At 36.3% G+C, this 22,862-nt stretch overlaps 1 protein-coding gene across 1 annotated transcript in view; it reads right to left on the bottom strand.

Annotated features, from left to right (window-relative positions):
• MCTP1 (multiple C2 and transmembrane domain containing 1) overlaps positions 1-22,862 on the bottom strand; it is a 517,686-nt gene that overhangs the window by 145,426 nt on the left and 349,398 nt on the right. The window contains exons 13-17 of the mRNA XM_039239406.1: positions 11,685-11,787; positions 9,800-9,902; positions 9,367-9,468; positions 8,912-8,986; positions 6,789-6,908 (exon numbers count right to left, since the gene is read on the bottom strand). Coding sequence (XP_039095337.1) covers positions 6,789-6,908; positions 8,912-8,986; positions 9,367-9,468; positions 9,800-9,902; positions 11,685-11,787 — 503 coding nt within the window. The remainder of the gene's footprint in view (positions 1-6,788; positions 6,909-8,911; positions 8,987-9,366; positions 9,469-9,799; positions 9,903-11,684; positions 11,788-22,862) is intronic.

Genomic DNA, 22,862 nt, shown 5'->3' with positions numbered 1-22,862 from the left:
TATGTGTCGAGTAAACTTACTGACAAAAGTATATTAATGACTGCATTTCTCTTATAATTTACAATCTTTCGGAAGACTTATTACTTTACAAAATTTTAGTAAAATAAATTATATAATTATTTTATATATATATAATTATTTTTATATATTTATTATATAATGAATGAATATCATGCATTCAAACGTTTTTCTTTGCAAAACATGTTACATAATATTTCACGATAGAAGATGGCCTGCTCTTTTGTACCAAACAGTTTAAATTGAAGCCGGAAGGTAGAAAACTCTTCTGAGGAGGAGAACATTGGCTTTAGGAATCTGAGGATGTAGAGTGATTATTTTCTAATTTTTGATCCTTAGTCAACTCACTTCTACAGTCTAGACCAAGCAACTTATTTTTAAAGGCTCCCACAAAGGTCTTGAGGCTGCAACTACCTGATAAGTAATGCTTGAGGTGAAATGGCCCAGCGGCCAGAGAGCCAGGAGGAGACCACACTGAGGCACTGGCACCCCTCCTGCCCCAGCTTTCATTGCTCGAACTATGAAGATTCACAAGAAGGCTAATTCCTGAATTCAAAAAGGTATTAGAGTTATGTTTGTGATATTTGCAGTTTATGTTTGATTATAATATAGCACAACGGCATTTTGCCTGAGAAAAACTGTAGTTTTATTTTCCCCAAATCACCCCCAGAAGAATATATGCCTGGGTTACAGCATTTTACTACTTCCTTTGAAGACAAAGGAGAGTGGTAAAGATAATAGAAAAATGTGTATGTCACGTGCTCTAAGAGTTAAATTCTTTTTGTAAATATACAATAAAATTTAGAAGGAATGAGCTTTTCAGAGAGTAGTAGACTTGGTGTCTTAGGTGATTATCTCCCTCCGAAGAGCAGGAGGCCATTTTGCTGACATCTATTAAAATAAACCAAAAAAGGGGGTTGGCCCCATTTAAAGAGAACTATGCACTGGTTTGCAGAAGTGCTGCCTTTGTAGATGTAACAGCTAAAACACAAAACAGACAGACTACACATTTAAATAGATCTAGAAGCTAAGCTAGAGCAACACTCCTCAAGAAGGATTTGAGAAATGTAGTCAAAATGCTTTGTTCCAGTAATATTTGATTTTGCTACATTTCCTAAGATTCATGGATGATTTTTAGCTAATTGTGTGTGATCAACCTTCAAGTCAACTCATTTCTAAATTTTGATCTTCGAGGGGCTTTTATGTAATTGCAAAATTTATATGCAAAGCTTTGGCATCACTTAAGAGAACCTAAGTTTTTATTGGCCAACATTTGAACATTTTTTCTTCCTTGGAAATCAGATAAATTTAGGAGAAAAATGTGTATTTTGAGCATCGACTTCAAGTGTCAGTATGTCCTTATGAATTGGGGATACAATCTATTTACTGAAAAGGAAACTGTAGTACTGGAATCTTCTAAGTGTCAATAGTCTCTGGTTTTGTAAAAGGAATTTTGGGTCATTTTGGAGGTATACAATCTTCTAAATCAATGAAATTCTATATAGGCTTTCTTCTTTCTTCACACATTTGGGAAGGAAATGTTTAATGCACCTTTAAATTTTGTATAAATTAGATTGGAAGCATTGTTTAGTACACCTAATAAATGTTTATGTCAGAGGATAGTGTAAGTGAAGAAGGGTGGACAGGTGGGCTTAGAAGTTTAGATTTACATAATTTTAGGAAAATTAAAGAATGCAAGGATAGGAACAAGAGTTATAGATCATTTTGCTTTAGTACTTGTTTCTCTGATTTTCCAGGGTCCTTCTGTTTCGTTGTTGCAGGGAAAATAACAACAATTACATCTGGAACATTTCCAGTTTTCCTGCTTAGCACTAAAAAATAATTGTAGCAACACCAACAAAAGCTTCTATACAAATCATTTGAAAATTGCCATAGATTTGAAGCATACTTTCATTGGTATGGTATCGTTGATGTCCTTAAATTTGGAAGGCAGAAATTTCTGCTGGAAACTTAAAGTTACCTTTCCTATGTCCAGTGCAATCACCCTATATTGCCCACTAGCATGAAGGCTAAGACTTGAACTACAGGGGATGTAGCTATGCCTTTGTTTGCACATTGATGTTTCTTCTTAAGCAATGCTCCTCTTTTAGTCCTTGCACATGAAGGCCACTTAAAATGTCCTTATTGTTTGTAATAACTTTTAGAAAAATCCATATGTTGTTCAATAGCAGCAGGCTTTGCACACAGAAAATACCTGATAAGGTATCCTCGGGAGCCTATTGTCTTCAGATCGTTGTATTGCATTCCCTTGGCCTCTGCAAGTTCAGTTCTTCCTCCCTTGCTTGTGCTTCCTCCATTTTTTAAAAAATCATTTGGCTACACAGAGCTGCCTCATGTCATTCTTTGCATACATCATCTCTGTTTTTTTCTCTTTTCCTGCGTAATGGCCCAGCTTTTCTGAGAGTAGCTGTTGTCCTGAGTGTGATCCTTTACTAAAATGGGGATTGAATGAAGGTGAAGCACAAATTATCTGGAGGCAAAGGAAAACCAGGCATTTGAAAAGGACCCAGAAAGGAAGGAGTAATGAACCAGAGTGGCCTCGATGAATTGCTGTAGAGGGAATTCTCAGTTCTGACACAAAAGGAACACATGGATACCAAGGAAAACCTGGGGGCGGGGGGGGGGGGAAGGGAAGAGAATCTCAGTAGGAAGCCTGCCTCACAGGCTGGTCAGCACAGAAGGTTGAAGCCAGTAGCCTTCCAGATACGAACAGAAACAAACGTGTTTTATGAGTAACAGTTAAGCATTCAAACATGCTGGTTCTGGGACACAAGGTACTTGGAAGGGTTGACATCTCTTCATAATTCATGTTCATTGTTCCTCTAAGTAAAATATGTGTCTCCCTGTAGTTCTTCTGTTAGGAATTGTACTTTAAAGTCAAGAGGACATTTTTGATAATGCACATCTTAAACTTTTCATTAAACTACCAAATTTAAATTCTACCTTTTTGTGCACTCTGACATTTTTGTCTGGCATTTTCATTAATTTTGCGACATACATAAATGTAGCTGAAATGTTAACTGATCAATACTTTGTCTCTCTCATGTAGCACTAGCACTCCATTCCCTAAGGACCACACAGCAGAACAGAAATTAAATGTGTAAAATATCAAATGTTAATGTTAAACACAGCGGCACTTACTGTATAACGACAGAAAAGGCTAAAACAATTCCAAATGGACAGATGGTACCACAAATTATCTACAATCACATTTAAAGATTAAAGTTTGTCCTGTAAAATAATTCTTTGACGCACACTGAAGTGTGTCCTTTTACTGATAGCTCAGTTGTCCAATTATTTTTGTGCTCATTACAGTGAGAAATGACAGTACTGAAGGGAAAGAGAGAGTGTGCACTCCGTTTTTTTCCCCCACGTTGCACCCACTGACATCCGCAAGAACACAAATGTCTGGTCAAGAGCCTGATGAAAATTAGGCCCAATTTATGAGACATTTCCACGTCTACAATAGATGATTCCAAAAGACAAGCCGCGCCTTCTGCGCCACATACGTCTGTGTTCGCTCTTAGGCATACAATATTCATAGTAAAATTTAAAAACCTAATTCATAGCACACAAAAACAAGGACATTCCCAGGAACATGTCTGCTTATATTTTATCCCTCACCTCCCAGGTCGCCTGCAGCTACACATCGTCAGCCGGCTCTGCACCTTCCCCAGAGCACACAGGTAGTGCCAAAGGAGCCGGAACATCTCTAACCCTGTGTTTCTTAGGCTTTCCACTTGAATTGACATTGGGATAAAAAACCATTGTCTTTCCATTTTGATTTCATTATTCTATATTTTATTTTTGGATAGGAAGTTAGAAAAGAAAAAGAAAACGGAATAGGGAAAAAAAGGCACTTAAACATTATAAAGTTTACTGATCTGGGCCTAAAACCAAGCCACATAATGGTGCAAATGCATGTGCTCCATGAAGCAGCTGCATTTATGAAAAAGTGGGCCAAGTGGAACCAATATTATAATAATAGACCCGAGATCCATCAACAGGGAATGATGGGAACAATATGTTTGTAACAATGGGGTGCTGCTCATACTCTTTTCCTAATGGAAAGCAGTTCTTTTCAATAAACTGGCCTAGAAAGGCTCTGGTTATGCAATGGGATCTTTGAAACATTTCATTTTTAAATACATCACTTAAAATCTTTAAGATGAATAAAAAACCCTATAGTATTTTTTTTTCTGAATTGTTACGATAACTTAGATTACAAGGTACATATCGTAAAAGTTCTTTTAGAAAGAAAAGAATAGCTGTCGTGTGGCTTTGGGTAAGGTTCTTTTCTGTGCCTCAGTTTTTTCCTCTGTGTATTGGGAAAATAATAATACCTACTTTGTAGATTGTTGTTGGTTACTGGGAACATTAGATTCATGTATGCATCAAAAGCACTTTCGTGCATTAGTGCCTATAAAACAGTTTCCTGGCACATAAGTATTGGTTGTTTTTGTTATTATTATATAGAGGATTATTATATTATAATTTAGAGGATTATGAAATAGTTTAGAATTTAAAGGAAAGTCCAGGGAAAGTTGTTACAAAGCATTAGCCTATGTCTATCATCATTTAATAACTAGCTCTTTTAGAGCAAAGCCTTACATATCTGGCGTCATTGGAGAAGAATTTCTCCACTTAAGAAGAAAAATTTTCAGACTGATTGACAGGTTTATTGGTTGGTCTATTGATTTGGATAGCCATTTATATTGGGAGCCTACCAAGTACTAGATACTCTGCAGGTGATGCTGGTCTACCAGAGTGGAAAAGGCAGGGCCCCCCTTCGCAAGGTCGGCCCAGCTCAGGTCCAGTTCAGTTTTGTTGTTCATTATTTTAATTACATTCAGTAGAGTATAATTCAGTGCTTCCATCCAACAAAACTGTCAATGTTATCATTTCTTCTCAAAAGTACTCTTACTGCACATTCACATTGCGACTTGTGAGCCCTCTTCTCTGCATTTGTGTCTGCAGCCCCTTTTCTCACCTTTACTGTGGGCTCCCCCTCATTTTTTTGCAAGCATCTCACATTCAGTTTGTGTTTCGTAGGATGACGGCTATTGGAGACTGCTACCAGCTAGGAGAGATATTATTATCTGTCTTCCCCAGTGAACTCGGATACCCTTACAGTGAAACCACTCAAGTATTATCATGTACATGTACCTAAGTTTCTCAGACTTCCAGCACTGGATTTTTGTCAATCAGAAGGAAACTGTGAAAAAAGTCTGCCATCTTGAATTCGTTTTACATGAGTGACCTCTAGAAGCAAGAGGAAGTTTATGAAGACTTACACAACATATTGTGATACTAAAGCATTACAAATGAATGTTCCTGAACAAATGATATAATTATATAGATTTCTCTGTTTTCAAACTTCACAAACAGTTGTGTGGAATGACTGTGGAAGGAGTGACTCAAAGACGGTATTGGGGCATTTTGGGGAGAATATTAGTGCGTCTGTTATAAGGCCCAGGGAACCTGGAAGTAATGGCATTAAATATACATAGAAACTCAGTGTCAGTTTTTCCTCATTAACATCAAAGTGCCTCTATGATACTGAAAAATCATCATCAAGTTTGCTTAACAGTACCCCGATGTATTTATTACGTGACAGAGCTAACTAAAAGAGTATTGACAGAAGCAGATTTTTCTTTTCCAAAACCTAATGATGATGGCAATCACTTTCTTTAAGGAGACAACAACATGTCTATGGGAAGCAAGCTGCCTAACTTTCTGGTAACTTACAACACAAAGGGACATACACACTCTTTGTTCCATGTGCTCAGACATTAATGAAAGTCCTATACAAGGCCTGAGAGGAGGACAGAGCTCAAAGTGCTCAACAGATGTGCATAGGCTCATTTGAATGGTAATACTAAAATGTTGATTTGTTACTATAATTAAGGCTCTTCTTATGAGCCCCTTCACAAAGTCATATTCTGCAAAACTGGAAACTAGAAGGAAGCATAAGGTACTCATATTCTAACAAATATGACAATAAAATAAAGGAGTTCAGAAGAAGGGCTCCACTTAAACTTCAAACTGAAATCCTGAATAAGCAAAACTAACGTGAGAGCAGAAAATCCCAGCTAAAGCACAGAGGAGAGTATTCTCTCAGATTTTCTGGCTCTGCAAGTTGGTCTCATCAGCAGTTTTTAAATAACCAAAGTAAAAGGCTACAAGATGAACATTGTTAGAGGACTATTTGGATCTATCAAATTCTCACTTGTGCCTTTTTAAAAACTGACTATCTCAGAAATAAAACATCTCTTAAATAGGTCACATCTACTTCCAACTGATTCACATATTAAAATATTACCAACTAGCATTCTACTGCCAATGGGTTTCATATTTTGAAAAAAATCTATAGAACAATAACATTAAAATGAGGATGGTCAAGATTATTAATTTTTTTTAACACTAAGGACTTTTCTTGGCTCTGCTATTGGGATTTGGAATTATGCAATATGTAAAATTTTACTTTTTAACTGTCACGGAGAAAATTAAATATTGGCTGAGATATCTTGCTTTCCGGAAATCTGGTTGGGGGTGGGGGATGTATTCTTGGACTCAGACCTTGAACGATCCATCAGGTTCCTGCCCACGGCAAATCTGTCCAGTCAAGTCTTGAAATAGGAGTTTTAAAATGGCCACATCAACATAACTGTTACTATAGCCACAGAAACACGCAGCTATGATTACTGAATTTAATGAATAACAATGTAAGTAATAAAGAATTATCATACCACAAAAGCAGCGAGGCTCCTTGGGGGTGAATCCCAATCAAAGCAACTATTAACGTAGTAGGCAGCATTTACGAGCACCATGACACAACGCTTCATTCTGATAAAGTTTCTTAGGAGCAGCTGTAAGGAAGATGGAAATATTATTAGAATTTGCAAGACTGAAAACCATCAGATATGGTACAAAATTCTTCAAGTTTAGTGTGACTTAAAAAGGATTCATAAAGTTAATGAAGTTGGAAGAATATACCCAGCAATTTGGCTCACGAGCTTAAGGAAGAGAAGTATCTCTGGAGAGAGCAGAAAGAACTGAATTCTAAGAACAATTCCTGAGCTAAATATATTTTCTCAAATAACATTGTTACGTGGATTGGGCTACCTTTGTTCAAAAGGACAAAAGTCTCCAAAAATTAAAAACATTTGCATACTGGGAACCTTAAATATATTTTTAAACTCTTAAATCTTATTGTGGCTTTAAGATTCTTAATAGGCTTTAATTTCAAGATATTTGAAAGTGAAATGGATAATGTGGAATGTTTCAATTTGAGGTCTTAGAGAAAAACCTGACAAGTATTGCCTTTTTTACAGAAAACAAAATTTTCATTATTTTTGTGGGCTTCTCCCTTATTTACTATTAATTTTTCATCTTGGTCTCTCTCTTTCTCTCAGTTTCTCTCTCTCTCAGTCTAATTCTCTGTCTCTCTTTTCAAAACAAATTTAACCTATTTTTTAACATTGCTTTTTCATAGTTTTGGAGTTAAGAAAAAAATTATGGTAACCAAGTGCTTTACAAAATCTTTCATTAAAAAGGTATATGAGAATTGATTAATTTAAATCTGAAATTTAAAACAAGGCATGGCTACCACTATGCCCATATGCTAGATGATGATACAAAAAATGATCTACAGCTGTATTAATAATTAGACTACTATGTCTATGGGTTAATATTTTGCTAATTCCAAACATACTTCAATAGTGATTTGGTTATTTTAAAGAAGTTATGTAAAGCTTCCTGGGGTCATATGGAAAAAATATGTATATGTGTGTATCTAAATATAGATGCATGTACATGCAAACCAGTTTTAACAAGTTGTTAAAATTGAAATTCTTTCGGGAAAAGAGTCACCTATTTGTTTTCCTTCCTACCCTGATCACCGTCCTTTTAGAGCTACTTTCATTACGTTTATCTATAATTGTGAAAAAATGTAATCTGTATTGCTACTTAGATAGATATTGCATTTGTAATTCATGCACTGTCTTTAAACAACCGAAGATCCCACTGTTTACGGTGAATTGATTAGATTAAAAACAAAACCAATTTTAGGCTTCTAATAGCACAGAAAATTGTTAAATATTTTAACACACACAAATGAGTTCTGTATGCTTTATAGCCATAAGGAAAACATTTTATTTTAGCTGTGTTAATTGGAAGTAAACAGTTTTTTAAAGAGGTAGCTTAGTACCCTTTCTTAACTTGACAACAAACCTAATTTAAAACTCTAATTACAAGATATCAACCCTTATTTAAAATTTCTTCATGACAGAAAATCAGATGTGCTGATTTTCTATTTTCTTAGCTAAAAAATGCCAATAAAAGTTCACTTCTAAAAGATCATAGTCAAAATCTAATTAACAGGAAGGTTTCCCTTAACCGATGAAGCCCCCTCTCTTGTGGATTAGAGGGAAGAGCTTTATGCAGGGCTCGCTTTACACACACCTGCATCATACCTGTGGGTGGTCTGGACATATATATGAACCTCAGTTTTTGGTGTTCTCTCTTACACATTCCATGGCAACCAGACAGTATTTTATGTTCAAAATGATCATTCTTACGCCAATGCATGAATACATAGCCATTCTATGCAGCACCTACAGTATCCCCTTTCCATTCTGACCACCCCCCTCCAATTTATTAGTTTGGTATTGTCCTCGTTTGATCTCTTAAGGAAAGGAAGGGAAGAGAAAGAAAGAAAGAGAAAAAGAGCGAGCCATTTCACATAAGTAGATGATCAAAAATTTCATAGGCTTCCCCACCCCATACTTCCAAAGTTTATTTGAATTTACTTAGATGTTTTACAGATATAATCAGGTCTTCCCAGAGGGATTAATCTTTCCTTGCTTTTTACCTGTTTAGAGAGTCTGTTTTCCTCTTCAATATACTTCTGTTCTTTGGGTATTAATGTTCGTAAGCTGGCTTTCACCTATACATCAACATATGTGTATGTTATGGATTAATATATTACAGATGTTTATAAGTTTTTCAAGCAGTTCAATTTGCAATAATTCCTAAAGTTTCAAAGTCCTGGCTGCTGTGCTCATAAAATATAAATGTATACAGTTGCACATGCATGCGCTTCCCTTTCTTACGCCGGCAGGCAGCGGCCGAAGCACAGCCGCAGTGGCAGCCGCCAACTATAACTGAAAGTGTGGGTGTGCCAGGCAGTGGCAGAAGCGTATTCTCCAGGATACATCAAGGTTTAGAGAAAATGAGGAATGACAGAAATTCTCTACAAATCAGGAACAAAAGCTTTCATGAAACTGAACTCTTTAGCAGTACAAAAAAGCCAAAGTTAAGACTTACAGCATTAAAAATCACATCTATTTCAAGATAGATGACCCCCTTTGTTGGCCCTGTCAGCTGCTTGTTTTTCAAGACGTAGGCTTTCTGTTCACCATTTTGAATCTGCGGGAAAAGGACATGACAGCCGTCTGTCTCGCGGTCTCCACTGAATACACTCCCTCAGTGACCTTTGACCCCCAGCTGCTGAAACTGACAGAGAACCCAAAACAACTGTGGCAATTCTGACAAGTACCTGTTCATTACCAGGATCAAGTCTGTCAGGAAAAATTAACTATCATGGGATTCAACATGGCCGTGAATTGAGTATGTTAAAATTTTTAGTGTTCTTATTACAGACCTTGGTTGAGAAATGACAGATACAGAGCTGAGGGTTTTTTTTTTTTTCCTTGAGCAAAAGCAACACAGAGCAGTGTGTCAGGTGAATAAAACTTACAGACAGCAATGGTATAGCAACTTTGCCCAGAAAGTCAGCACTTCGATCCCGATCCTCATCATAAACTGTCACTTCAAGAACTGAATGGATATCTTTAATGTTGCTGCATAATAAATACACGTAAGAAAAAAAGACTTCATCAGTGGAGAACAAGAACAAAACTGCTTTTGAAAATTTAGATGGTTCCAGCTGATTTTGTGTGTATGTGTTTTAATGTATGCTATTTGCATATCCACGTATACAAGGTAGCTTGGTATCTGACAGAATTTCCCATAATGCACCTTAGTAGACTACAGTGACGGTTCTATTATCTGGAACTTTGAACACCATTGTAATTTCGAGTTATAATTTTTTAATAAAATATAATTTTCCATCTGGATGGGCGCAGAATAAGTTATTGTAAAAAATAAAACATCAATAAGTGGCGCTGATGTTTTTGAGGCTTTTCCCTCTAATTATTATCACAATAATCCCTACTTTCCTATTAACCCCAAGTAAAACTTTAGTAAATTTGATATCAGCAAGAGTCACAGTATATATATACATATATTTTTTTTGTAGCAGTAGGACATCTTTTTGTTTACAGTTCTTATCAAAACATTGACTTATTTCTGATAGGTTTATAGTAAAAATTAACCAACACAGAAAACAGAATGGAGAAATGTAACACTGATAGCTTTTGTACCACCCCAGGATTTAGAAATTAAATAGTGTTCCATTATGTTCCAAAGACAACGCATGTTAATAAACAACTGTGTGAGCTCTTCATTTTTGTTTCTGGAAAAATAAACCCCAATTGCTGACAGCATTGATTCTTTGATCAAACTGTTTACCAAGAAAACATGAATTAAGAGAAAACAAAAAAATGAATATATTCATTACTGAAAGACTGCAACCACATGTGAGAAGAGGCTTTATCAGGGCACAATCAATTAATGGCTTTGATAATAATCAAACCTATTCATTCAATTATGCATTCCAGAGAAAAACACTCTCAACAACCTTCTTAGGAGTGCAAGTCTCCTGACCAGGCTTTCATCTCCTATAAAAATGTGGAATTCCTTAAAGATAAATTGGTCAGATAATTAAATCTGATTAGTTACTGGCTCTTAAGCTGAGACATTATAAGAAATTAATGAGGAATTTAGCAGTTTTCATATACAAAAAAATAAAACTATGTTAGAAAACTTTTAAGAAGTACTCTGGAGAGTTTTCTTTTGTTCAGAGTCCATTTGTAAAGCCCAGTTTAAAACACACGCACACACATGCACATACACGCACGCGCACACACACACACACACACACACACACACAAAATGAATTTAGGAGATACTTTGGTGTAGATTAGCAGCTTTTTTAGTGTATGGTCAAAAGATTTATAAACTTTTTTTCTTAAAACAAAAAAAAAATCAACCTAAATGGTGCTCTGGTAACTAGGACAATACTTAATATTCTTATTGTGCTGAAATGCAATAAAACAAAACTAAAGCATCTCTGAATTCGAGACCGAATTGTTTGCTGATTTGAGCAATGGAACAAATAGAGCTTTGTCCTCCCTGGTGTCAATGCATTTGGGGAGAATTTCAATAGAAAGTATAAAAGGAAGAAGCGGTATGGCAATTCAGTTAAAGGGAGCAAAACCCTTAGTCAAATCATATAAAAATCTCAGTTAAAAAAATTCTGTGAAAACACAGAAAACCAGCATACACTTTCCCAGGCTTCACTATCAGAAAGGTAATGCAATTATGATCTTCGGTGTCGCCAGCAAAAGCAGTCCAGATGCACTGAGTTGTTAATCAGTCAAGAATAAACGCACACACAAATATCTCAAAAATAAATATCGTAGCTCCATTTGTGAAGTGAGCTCAAGGTAATGATTACTTACAATGTGAAGATTTTGTTCCACTCGGGATTGAGATTTTTGTAGACAGTGTGTGTTAGCAGCCTATCATTGTTCAGTTCAACAACACAAAATGGGTCACTTTTGCCTGTAAGAGATTTGGGGGGAACATTTTTAGTATAAATAGCACCCACGGTTCACAGGATCATGATCACAGCCACATCTCTTTGCTAAGAAGTTTTATAAAAAACAAAAACTAATGTACAGTTTAAAAATTTTAAAAACAACATCAAAATAGAGTTAGACATAAATGGATAATGTTAACGATTGTTGTGATTCATAGCAATTTAGAACCTGGAAAAAGTGGAAAAGAGAAGATTGTACAGCTGGTATTTCAATTTGTGTTTATTTCTTTTTACAAAATAATAATTGTGAGAGATGTGATACATGTTCATCCCTAAGTCAATTTGTATGTATTTCTATAATGATCCTTTAAAAGGCTCAACCCCTTCATTTTTATGTATATATTTTCCAACTCATTGGACTCATTAGTAACTTCTAACAGAAACTCCTAAACAAGTTTATTTTGGGAATATTATATATTATATAATATATAATTCTGCTATATTATAGAATTACTCCATTTTAATGTGTCTTTAGATTCCCTCCTGAAATATCTATGGCATCACAAGAAGTAAATTAGACCCTCTGAGGCAGAAGAAATTCTTCCATTTGAAAGTTAACCGCTCAACCAGTTTGCATGTTAAAGAGCCCAGTATTTTTTTCTGTCCACTGAGAGTAAAGAATTTGGAAATTATCATCTGTTTGCAGGGACTCCATTCTGCCTAGTCAAATCTTGTCTATTTGGCAATTATATTGTGTGATATCCTCAATATTTTGTAATGTCATGTTTGGTATTATAAGAACCCCATAAAGTCAGAGGCTCTTTGGGGCAGCATTAATGATATTAGTGCAGCATGTAATTTGTTTGATACCTTATACAAATGACAATGAAATCAATATTTAGACAAAGCTGTCCAGAGGTCATATCTTTTAAACTACAATATTGATTTAGACTACATAAGAGGTTAATGTGCATATTATTAACTTTAATGATAAAGAATAATTGTTTTAGATGCATTGTGAATTGTAGTCACAGTAGTTTACACTTCTGTGAAAGCTTAAATATCATTGAAGATTTTCAATTAAATTTTAATAGGAAGGAATTCATTAGCTATCAGTAACGGATAAACTATGTATTCCCACATAGCAGTGTATTTACTTTCCATATTGTAATTCTTAAAATGAGCTGTACAAACTTTGACTCACCTTTAGTTTAATGTATTAGTTTTATATTAAAAGAGAGATTAAATATATATATGTTTTTCAGTGGCCTCAGATACCTCAGGTTGACTGCATAATTTAACAGTATTGCAGTCTTTTCAATTTTTGGTCTTGGGAACTATTTTGACTGAAGAATAGAGACTTGAAAGTCTTTGAGGTCTGGTGAAATTTTATCTCTGCCTTAGGATCTGTATTATCCTTTTTTATATACAACGTGGTAGACCGAATTCAAAAAAGAGTAGTTTGTTCATTAAAACACAATGCAATAGGTTTTATTCGTCCCATCAACGATTTTATTTTCCTCCATGGAATTCAAGTACAAGCATAAAAAGTAGATTTGAACAATTTCTAAAACTTTACTTATTCTTAAAGCCCATATTAAGTATTTTCTTTTTAAGTAGCTTTGTCCTGGGCACTGTGGAATGCATGAAAGAAGAGGACATAAACTACCACGTCAAATAGTTTCCAAAAGGGCTGGAGAGAGAAAACATATCTATCTCTAATGATCAGAGAGAAAATTAACGCCATATTTAATAGAATTCAATGTCAAAAGAATAATGATTTTATTATCACTTTAGATAGAACTTTAGATTAACTGATTAGTGTTGGAAACTTTTACTTAAAAGGCAAGTGGAATGTTCACACTCTTCCTAGGACCTCCTTTTAATCTTTCTCATATATGTGTACATTCGTGTACATCTTAATTTAGTAAAAAGAAAAAGACTACATAAAGAGAGTACTTTTTGACATTTGTGTTTCCTCATCTTCACTTGCTCTACTTCAATTACTATTAGGTTTTAGTTGACTTGGTTTTACGTGCCCTCAAGTGACCAACAATGTGTAAGAGATTCAGCCAAAGTTGTACCACTTGTTCAACTGCAAAACATAAGAACAAATTCCAGAAACTAATATCTACTGGGAGAAAAAATTACTTTAAACTTCTATCAGCAGAAGATGAAAAATCTCCCCTTGATTTTCTTTTTCTACAGGAATATATTCAATAGTGTAAGAGGCTTTCAACCCCATGGAAAGTCTCTGAACTCACTACCTTCTTTGTTACTCTATCTGTATTTGCTGACAAAAGATGTGGAGTCTTAAAGAAAGAAAATCTGTTCTTAATGATGAATACTTTTCATACCTTGTTAGAAAACAAATACATTTATTAAAGCCTATGCCCATGAGGCAGTGCCCATCCTTATTGTCTTATCATTTACTTGACTATTTTTCAAGACCATTCCTAGGGAAAACTGATATCCACTGTCTACTACCACATTACTTATTCTCTCAGTCATTCTTTTCTATTAGATGTTAAAGCGCCGAGACAATGCTGCACCAAAAATAGTGTGAGCACCCTCTGAAGCCACTTCTCAGTCATTCAGCTGGACTAAATTCCAGTGGCAGCCAGCACTGGTAAAAATATTTTCTTATATGTACCTGCTCATAACTTGAAATGGGTAAGCAACATAATTTTTAAGAGACCATATTAACCACTGTACCAAATGGAATGGTGCTTACATAAAAAAAAAAAAAAAAAAAAGAACCTTTTACCTTAGACCAAAATACTATTTTAAAAAAATTTCCTAATGTTTATCCACTTTTGAGAGAAAGACAGGGTGTGGGGAGGTAAGGGGCAGAGAGAGGGAGGGAGACAGTCTGTCTGAAGCAGGTTCCAGGCTCTGAGTTGTCAGCACAGAGCTCCATGCGGGGTTCAAATTTGCGAACCATGAGATCATGGCCTGAGCCAAAATTGGATGCTTAACCGACTGAGCCACCCAGGCGCCCCACCAAAATACTATTTTACATAGCTTTAATTAAATGTAGGTAAACATAAGCCACTAGGCAAGACCTTTTCTTAATAAATGTGTTGTATCTTAGTAGTTAGTAGGCCACACACATGGGAAGAGCTGGCTAATGTTTTGACTACAGATTCATTCACTCAACAAATAATTATTACTTACCATGTGCCAGGCAGTGTTCTATATGTCGAGAAGGCAGAGGTGCATAAAATAATAATAATCCTGACCTCATGGCATTTACATTGAGGAAAAAGAAAGACAACGGATACACACATTTTATGGTACTTTAGAAGGTGATAAGTACTGTAGAGAATAACATAGGAAGGATCATGAGGAGTGTTTGTATATATGTGCAATTTTTAAAAGGACTGTCAGAGAAGGTCTCACTGAAAAAGTGCCATATGGGCAAAAAGAAATGAAAGAGGCAAGGGAGTGAGCTTTGGGTTACCTAGAACAACAGACTGTGGAAAGGTCAGAGAAATAGCTGTGCCTGGTGTTTTGAGGAATATCCAAGAAGTCAGTGTGACTGAAGGAATAAACTGGGGACAGAAGGAGAGTATTTGGTGAGGTATGGGGAGGGGGCACGTCTCTGTAGAATACGGTTCCTCTGAAAGTGCTGGGAGAAGCTTTTGGAGGTATTTGATCTTATGGCTGCTATTTGGAGTGTAAGGTGGAGAGAAGCCAGTGGAGGAGGTAGAGGGAAGGAGGATATTGTGATAATTCAGGTTAAGGAAAGTGATTGGATTCTGAACATATTTTGAAGGTAAAACCAATGGGTTTGAAGATACCAACAGTGAACAATCTACTACGACTGATACTGTTATTTATTATTTACTGATGAAAAACAATGTATTGAGCTTAGCCAAGTCAGTCTTTTTTTTCCCAAGGACAAGAAGCATCCAACAAAGTGCTCAGAGTAGCTTTCTCTCGAATCTGGCAAAGAGGAAAATTTACGCAAGGAGAGAGCAGCCAATTTTATATTTAACTTCTATTCATCTTTCCCTTCTAAAAAGTTATGTTTTTACACTTATCGGTAATGGATGCCAACATCAGGTCTTTACACACTGTGTTATTTTCTACTAATTTAGAAAGTATCCTTCTGCCACTGCGTGATTCAAGAGTAATTAAAAATTAACAGCAATTTCAACCAAAATAATAGTAAACGTACAATATCAAATTTTATAAACTTACCACTAAAAAGCATTCACCATAGTTTTATTTTAAAGAAGTGGCTACACATAGTTAATGTGCTTATCTGGCTTGCTAAATGATGCTTTAAATGACTGGCTTTTCAGTTCCTAAATTTTGCAGCCTTGATTATGTGCCACTTAAACAACTGAAAACAATCACAGAAATACCAGTGACGGACCTAACCATTCATTATCTCCTTAATTATTCTTTCCTTTCATCCTTTTATCATTCCAGTGAGACCCCGTGATATGCTGCTTTGCTTGCTGAGAGTATCTGAGGAGTGGGATTGACTAGAGGAAGCAGTGTTGATGTCTATCAAGAACACTGTATTCTTCAAAGCCCTAGAGAGTGATGTGAAGATGCTCCTTGTAATGGTTTTATTCAATACTGTATGGCTAGAAGTGCAAGAAGTTAAGGCAGCATGCAAAGCTGAACTTTGTTTCTGATCATTTTTTGGCTATTTAAACAGCCTAAATGTATGAGAACAGATTGTATTATTGCTCATCTCCCTCTTACTCATTCTTATCATAAGGCTAAAGCTGATCTGTGGGTACCAGCTTGTTTTCCCTTAACGTTCACTGTTTTGGCTAGAAAGTGCCCTATCCCTCTCCTTTGCCGTGCAGGTAAAAGAAGATTTGGGTTTGGATGCAAGATAGAAATTGCAGCAGTGCATGGTGGGGACTGGAGTAGTGGGTTTGACTGCATTAACCACCAGGACTGCTAACAGAGAGTCTTAGCCTTGCTTGAGAACACTGCAATTTTCAACGTTGACAATTCTCTAGAGAGAAATAGGAATACTTTTTGAAGCATTCATTACTTATTGAATGCCTGCTCTTCTCACTCCAGAATTATGAGTATGATTAAGACATAGTCCAGCACTCAAGGCACGCGCAATTTAGTGGGCATGATAGGCATGTAAATACACAATTAGGATGCCGGGTTGTACGTGCTTGAATAAAGGTAAGTGAAGGGGGCAATGGGAGCAATGAGAAAGAAGCATATCATTCTCTAACTCTAGAACAGGAAGGGAAAGGGAGGCAAAGACTTCCTCAGTGGGTGAGATGACCCTAGTGATCTATGGTGATTACACATCTCTATCAGCAACAATTTTAGAAAGACTAAAAAAAATTTTTTTAAAAAGACTTTAACAATTTCTGATAAGGAATATTTAGCTTAAATTTATTTCTGTATCCTTTTAATAGGGTCTCTACAACAGGGAAACTTAAATACATGTTATATAATGACTATTAAATAGATACTTACAAATATTAGGTTAAGACTAATGCATTTGTCCATAATATAGTTAAATCTAGTTCATCTAAATATGAGGGGCTATTTTTTCCCCTATGGATTTTTATAGGGGAAAAAATCTCCCAAAGGAATGAAAATTAGAGGTTCTTCTATCTTAAGTCAAAAATAAATCTATAGGCAAGCCATGAGAGACTCTTGAATGCTGAGAAACAAACTGAGGACTGATGGATGTGGGGGGAGAGGGGAGATGGGCATGGAGGAGGGCACTTGTGGGGATGAGCACTGGGTGTTATATGGAAACCAACTTGACAATAAACTATTTATCAAAAAAAATAAATCTATAACAAATTTTAAAGCTTATGATCTAATACCTAAATTCTTATGGTGAAAAGCCATTCCCACAACAGTAACAACAGATGTCAGAATTGTCTCCAATAGGTATCTTTTTTGGCAATTTTCAAAACAGCACCGAGGGATAAGTAGGATGCACTGACTGGCTAATTCTCTGTCACTCTTCGCTCTTGCTCTTTGAGGGCACAACACAAACATATTTATAAAGAACTGTGGGAAAGTCTGCACCACCCCTGCTTGCTTGTTACCTGCTATGTGGCCAAGTGGATGACTTCAGTTTGTGCAAACTACTGGTTTAAGCATTAAAGTCACTCAAAAGATACTGAAAGATATTCTCGCTCTCAGAATAGAAAGTTAATCCTGATCCATCAGTGGTGGGCTTTGTCCAGGGTCATTTTGCTGCTGACAAGCAGCACAGTTTGCTGGATGTGATGTGTTATAGAAATGTGTGTATAGGGGGTACGCAGTGACCACCTCTTTGTTGCCCTGTCTCTGAAAACACAGAAGGCTTTCAATAGCATGGAAAGCAATTCATACGCATTGGAGCCTTTTATTTGGGGCCTACCTTGCACAAATTAAACTCCTTGGTTTAATTTCCTCAGGTGTCACAGTTTGAAATGGCTCTACTTTAATCTTTTTAAAAAACTTATAATCAACCTTGCCATCTGTCCTTTCTACAAACTGGAATTTCAGTCGTAACATATAACAATGTTCTACACTGATGAGGGAATTCCACGGGGTTCAGCAAAACAAAAAAAACAATGTACATTGGATATATCTTCCAATCCCTCCTGTATCACTGGGGATGGGGGTTTGACTTTTGTTTTTTTCATCAACTGACTTACACATATTTTAAACATCTGATTGGTGGAAATACATTAACCAGGGGCACCTGGGTGGCTCAGTTGGTTAAGCGTCCAACTTGAGCTCAGGTCATGGTGTCACAGTTCATGGGTTCACGCCCTGCGTCGGGCCCTGTGCTGACAGCTAGCTCAGAGCCTGGAGCCTGTCTTCAGATTCTGTGTCTCCCTCTCTCTCTGACCCTCCTCTGCTCACACTGTCTCTATCTCTCTATCTCTCAAAAATAAATAAAACATTAAAAAATTTTTTTTAAAAAGAAATACATTAACCAAACTCCTCACTAGGTTCCCAATGGGTCTGATTCTGGGACTGAGTAATGATAATCAGGCTTCTCTTCCTCACTAAGTCATGAAGCAGGTTTCCGTGTATCAGAAAAACTGACCCCCTACAATTGTGGCTCCCAGTCCATTAGAGCTAGTACATCTTTTTTCATATTGAAGATTTTGTAATATCCTCCTTACTAATTTGAAATTAGACTTACCCAATCATGATTTCAAAATTTCATATAATGCCTTAACGCCAAGATAAAGGAGAACTAAATAGAAAGCTATTTATAATGAAACCATAGGTTTATTTATTTGACAAATATTTATTGCATGCCTGCTATATATCAGAACATATAAACAAAAAAAGGAAAGGTCCCTGCTCTCTTGGAGTCTATTTGCGGTGGGGAGGGGTAAAAAGAGACTAAATATTGAACACAATTAATAAGCATATTATATTTCATGTTAGAGAGTGATACATGTTCATGGAAAATAGAACAAAACAGAGCAGGAAAAGGGGTTTGAAGGATGTTGGTGAGGGGAACAGTTTACAAACTGACTAGTGTGGCTGGAGTAGTCCTCATTGAGAAGGTGAGATGTGAGCAAAGAAATGAAGGAAGTGATAGGAGTAGTCAATGGACACCTGGAGAAAAACATCACAGGCAGAGGCAAGAGCTAGAGCCAAAGGTTTGTGTGCTCAGGCGTCCTGATGGTGGGGAGCCGTGGGCAATGGGAAAAACTGGAGAACATGTCAGGGAAGTAATGGGGAACCAGACCATGAACTGCTGTGGAGGAAATCCCAAGGTCTTTGGTGATTACAGTGAAAAATGGAAGCCATTTGCAAGATTTGAGTAAATAATATGTATCTCAGAATGCAATCTAGGCTCAGAGACTCATGAAACAGGTTTAAAACCTATGTCAATGTCTATGTTAAATGATGCAGCATATGGGACAGTTTTCACTATTTAAAATTGTCTAATACTTTGTAGGATATTTAACATCCCCAATCCACTCCCACCAAATACCAGTAGCGCTTCTTAACCACTGTGGTTAGCTTCCCACCAAGCTCTAAAATGCTCAAGGGGGCAATACTGCCCTCCTCCAGATGAGGATCTTTGCACTACAGCAACAGTTCTTAAACGTTTTGGTCTTTAGGTACTCTTAGTTTTTGGGTTTTTTTAATGTTTATTTTTGAGGGAGAAAGAAAGAAAGACAAGGAGAGAGAGAGTGAGAGAGAGCACAAACAGGGGAGGGGCAGAGAGAGAGGGAGACACAGAATCCAAAGCAGGATCCAGGCTCCAAGCTGTCAGCACACAGCCTGATGTGGGGCTTGAACCTACAAACTGTGAGATCATGACCTGAGCTGAACTCCGAGGCTTAAGCTACTGAGCCACCCAGGTGCCCCAGGTACTCTTAAAAATTTTTGAAGGAGGGGCACTGGGTGGCTCAGTGGGTTAGGTGGCCAACTTCGGCTCAAGTCATGATCTCACAGTTTGTGGGCCTGAGTCCCAAGTTAGGCCCTTTGCTGTCAGTGCAGATCTGTCTTCGGATCATCTTTCTCTCTCTCTCTCTCTCTCTCTCTGACCCTCCCCTGCTCACGCTCTGTCAAAATTAAATAAAACATTAAAATATTTTTTTGAGGACATCAAAAAACTTTTGTCTTTATAAGTTATATCAGTTCACCCTTTTAGAAATTAAAAATGAGAGCATGTAAAACCATCATTCATTCGAAAATAACATTATAAATCTATGACATGTTAACATCAGAGCAATAAAAAATACAACCTTTGAAAAATTTCATTGTCCATTCATGAACGAATGAGTGGGAAAAAGGCAAATAACATCTTAGCATTATTATGGAAATAGTTTTGACTTTAAAAGATCTCTGAAAGTGTCTTTGGGATCCCTCGAAGGTCTTAGGCAACCCTGTGAGAACAATGACTAAGAGCAAGGGAGACAAAGCACAATGTAAAGATGAATTTATTTCCCTTGGGATCTAGAATTAGATGCAAAGGAATATTTATAGTATTGCGTGTAACAAGATGCATGCTTGAGTCCTAAACCTGAACCCTCTCTGTGTATGCTGGGAAGCTTGAAATTTATGCCAGAAGAACAAGAAATAGAATGAGACAGATAAGAAACTGGAAAAGAAAGAAAAGAGAGACTATGGGATCTAATAAATGAAGAGAGGCTATGAAAAAATTATGTCTAAGCTTTTAAGAGTTTACATAAATTGTGGTTAAAACATTTAAAGATTTTATTTCAATTAATATTTAATATAGAAACTATATGAAAGTGACTTGTTACAAGACTGGAAACACACAAGTTGTTTGTCCAAAAATATAAGTATAAATATTAGAAGCTCTTTTGTTTTAGTATGTTCCTGTAGATACTTTAGGACCTATAGGAACTATATATTCAATTAGATTCCCCATAGAAAAGTGTGAGGTTGCAGATAATCTTCCTTATAAATAAATTCATTAGCTGGTGAGATCGTTTGCAGTAGAATAAAATTCTTTAGGCTGAAAAAATTAAATACTCTATTAGGTGATTGAACCTTTATATATATTTATTATTTTATATATATATATATATACATATACATATATATATATATGGCAATTAAACTGAAAATTGTCATCTGTCTAGCTTTGTCTTTAAAAGGGTATCTTTGGGGCACCTGGGTGCCTCAGTCCTTTAAGCGTCCAACTTCGGCTCAGGTCATGATCTCATGGTTCATGGGATCGAGTCCCATGTCAGGCTCTGTGCTGACAGCTCAGAGCCTGGAGCCTGTTTTCAGATTCTGTGTCTTCCTCTCTCTGACCATCTTCTGCTCATGCTGTCTCTATCTCTCTCTCAAAAATAAAAACATTAAAAAAATTTAAAAAGGTAGCTTTGTCTTTTTATTTGTTTTCTACAAAATATCTAATCATTCAAGAGTCTGTTACTCATCTTAGTACCTATTATAGGATCTCTGATTCTGAGGGCTGGGAACAATGCCTCACAGGCCAAGTTCAAAACCTCACCTAGGACTTAAATCTTCTCTGCAACCAGGCAGTCATATATAAGTTCTGATTTGACAGTGCCAGTGATGGGGAAATCATTACCTCCAGAGGACTATTCTGAAATGTGTGTCTATATATATATATTTGGCATATGTACATATATGTGTGTATATATATATATATATATATATATGGCAATTATAATTTTAGGGAAGTGTTTATATACATATGTATAAGTGTGTATTTGGCAATCATATAAATTATATTTGGCAATTATAATTTTGGGGAAGTGCTTCTTTACAATATACACAAAATTATGTCTCTGTTACATTTACCTATGTTATGATTTGCCCTCTGTGGTCATTTTTAAGTTGAAATGAAAAAAATGGGTGCAAAGTGAGAGTATAGCATCTGCCACTTTGAGTATCTGATCAATGTTCATTATTACCTGGCCTCCTGCACTAGTTAATGTGGATGGCTTACTGAGCATCTATTCTAATTCTGGTGTCTCTTCCTAAACCAGAGAGGCTGTAAAGGCCAAAATCACATTTTTAGACTCCCTTGCAGCTAGGGTTGCAGATGTGCATGTGGCCAAACCAGTCAGATGTACTTGCCTAAGATTTTATATTAGTATTCATTTAACTGAGAGCGTGTGGAGTATGTTTTGCTGCTGCAGACAGCAAGTTCAAGTAGCATAATTAATTGTCACAGTGTCTTCTCCACATGCTAATGTGGACATTTGCTAATTAACCCCTCCACATCTCAGTTTTCTAATTTGTAAAGTGGGCATAACAACAGGAACTAATTAGGTTGTTGTAAGATTGTGATAACCCTTGTTCCAAGCTCAGGGTAGTGTTTGACATGTGATAAGGACTCCATTAATGTTAGCTGCCACTTTTTTTTTTTTTAATTATTATTATGATCATTTCCCTGGAGCTATTCTCAACTGACTTGATTTTAAAACACCAGATATCCCCATCGAGAATAAATTCTGTTTTGTTTGTCAATGTCTTTGTTTAAAGAATAGCTTCCAACACTGAATTCATACCCCAGTGTATCTGAGGAGTCCAGAGGTATCATTCTCAACATTTCCCTTTGATTCAATGTAACAAATTTGTAATTTGTATATTGAGAAACAATGTAGGGGTACCTGGGTGGCTC

This window comes from Hyaena hyaena, unplaced genomic scaffold (genome assembly GCF_003009895.1).
Source record: "Hyaena hyaena isolate Hyena2069 unplaced genomic scaffold, ASM300989v1 scaffold_156, whole genome shotgun sequence".
NCBI classification, from domain to species: domain Eukaryota; kingdom Metazoa; phylum Chordata; class Mammalia; order Carnivora; family Hyaenidae; genus Hyaena; species Hyaena hyaena.
Note: the sequence above shows the minus strand (reverse complement) of the source record. Positions and strands in the feature narration are given on the sequence as shown.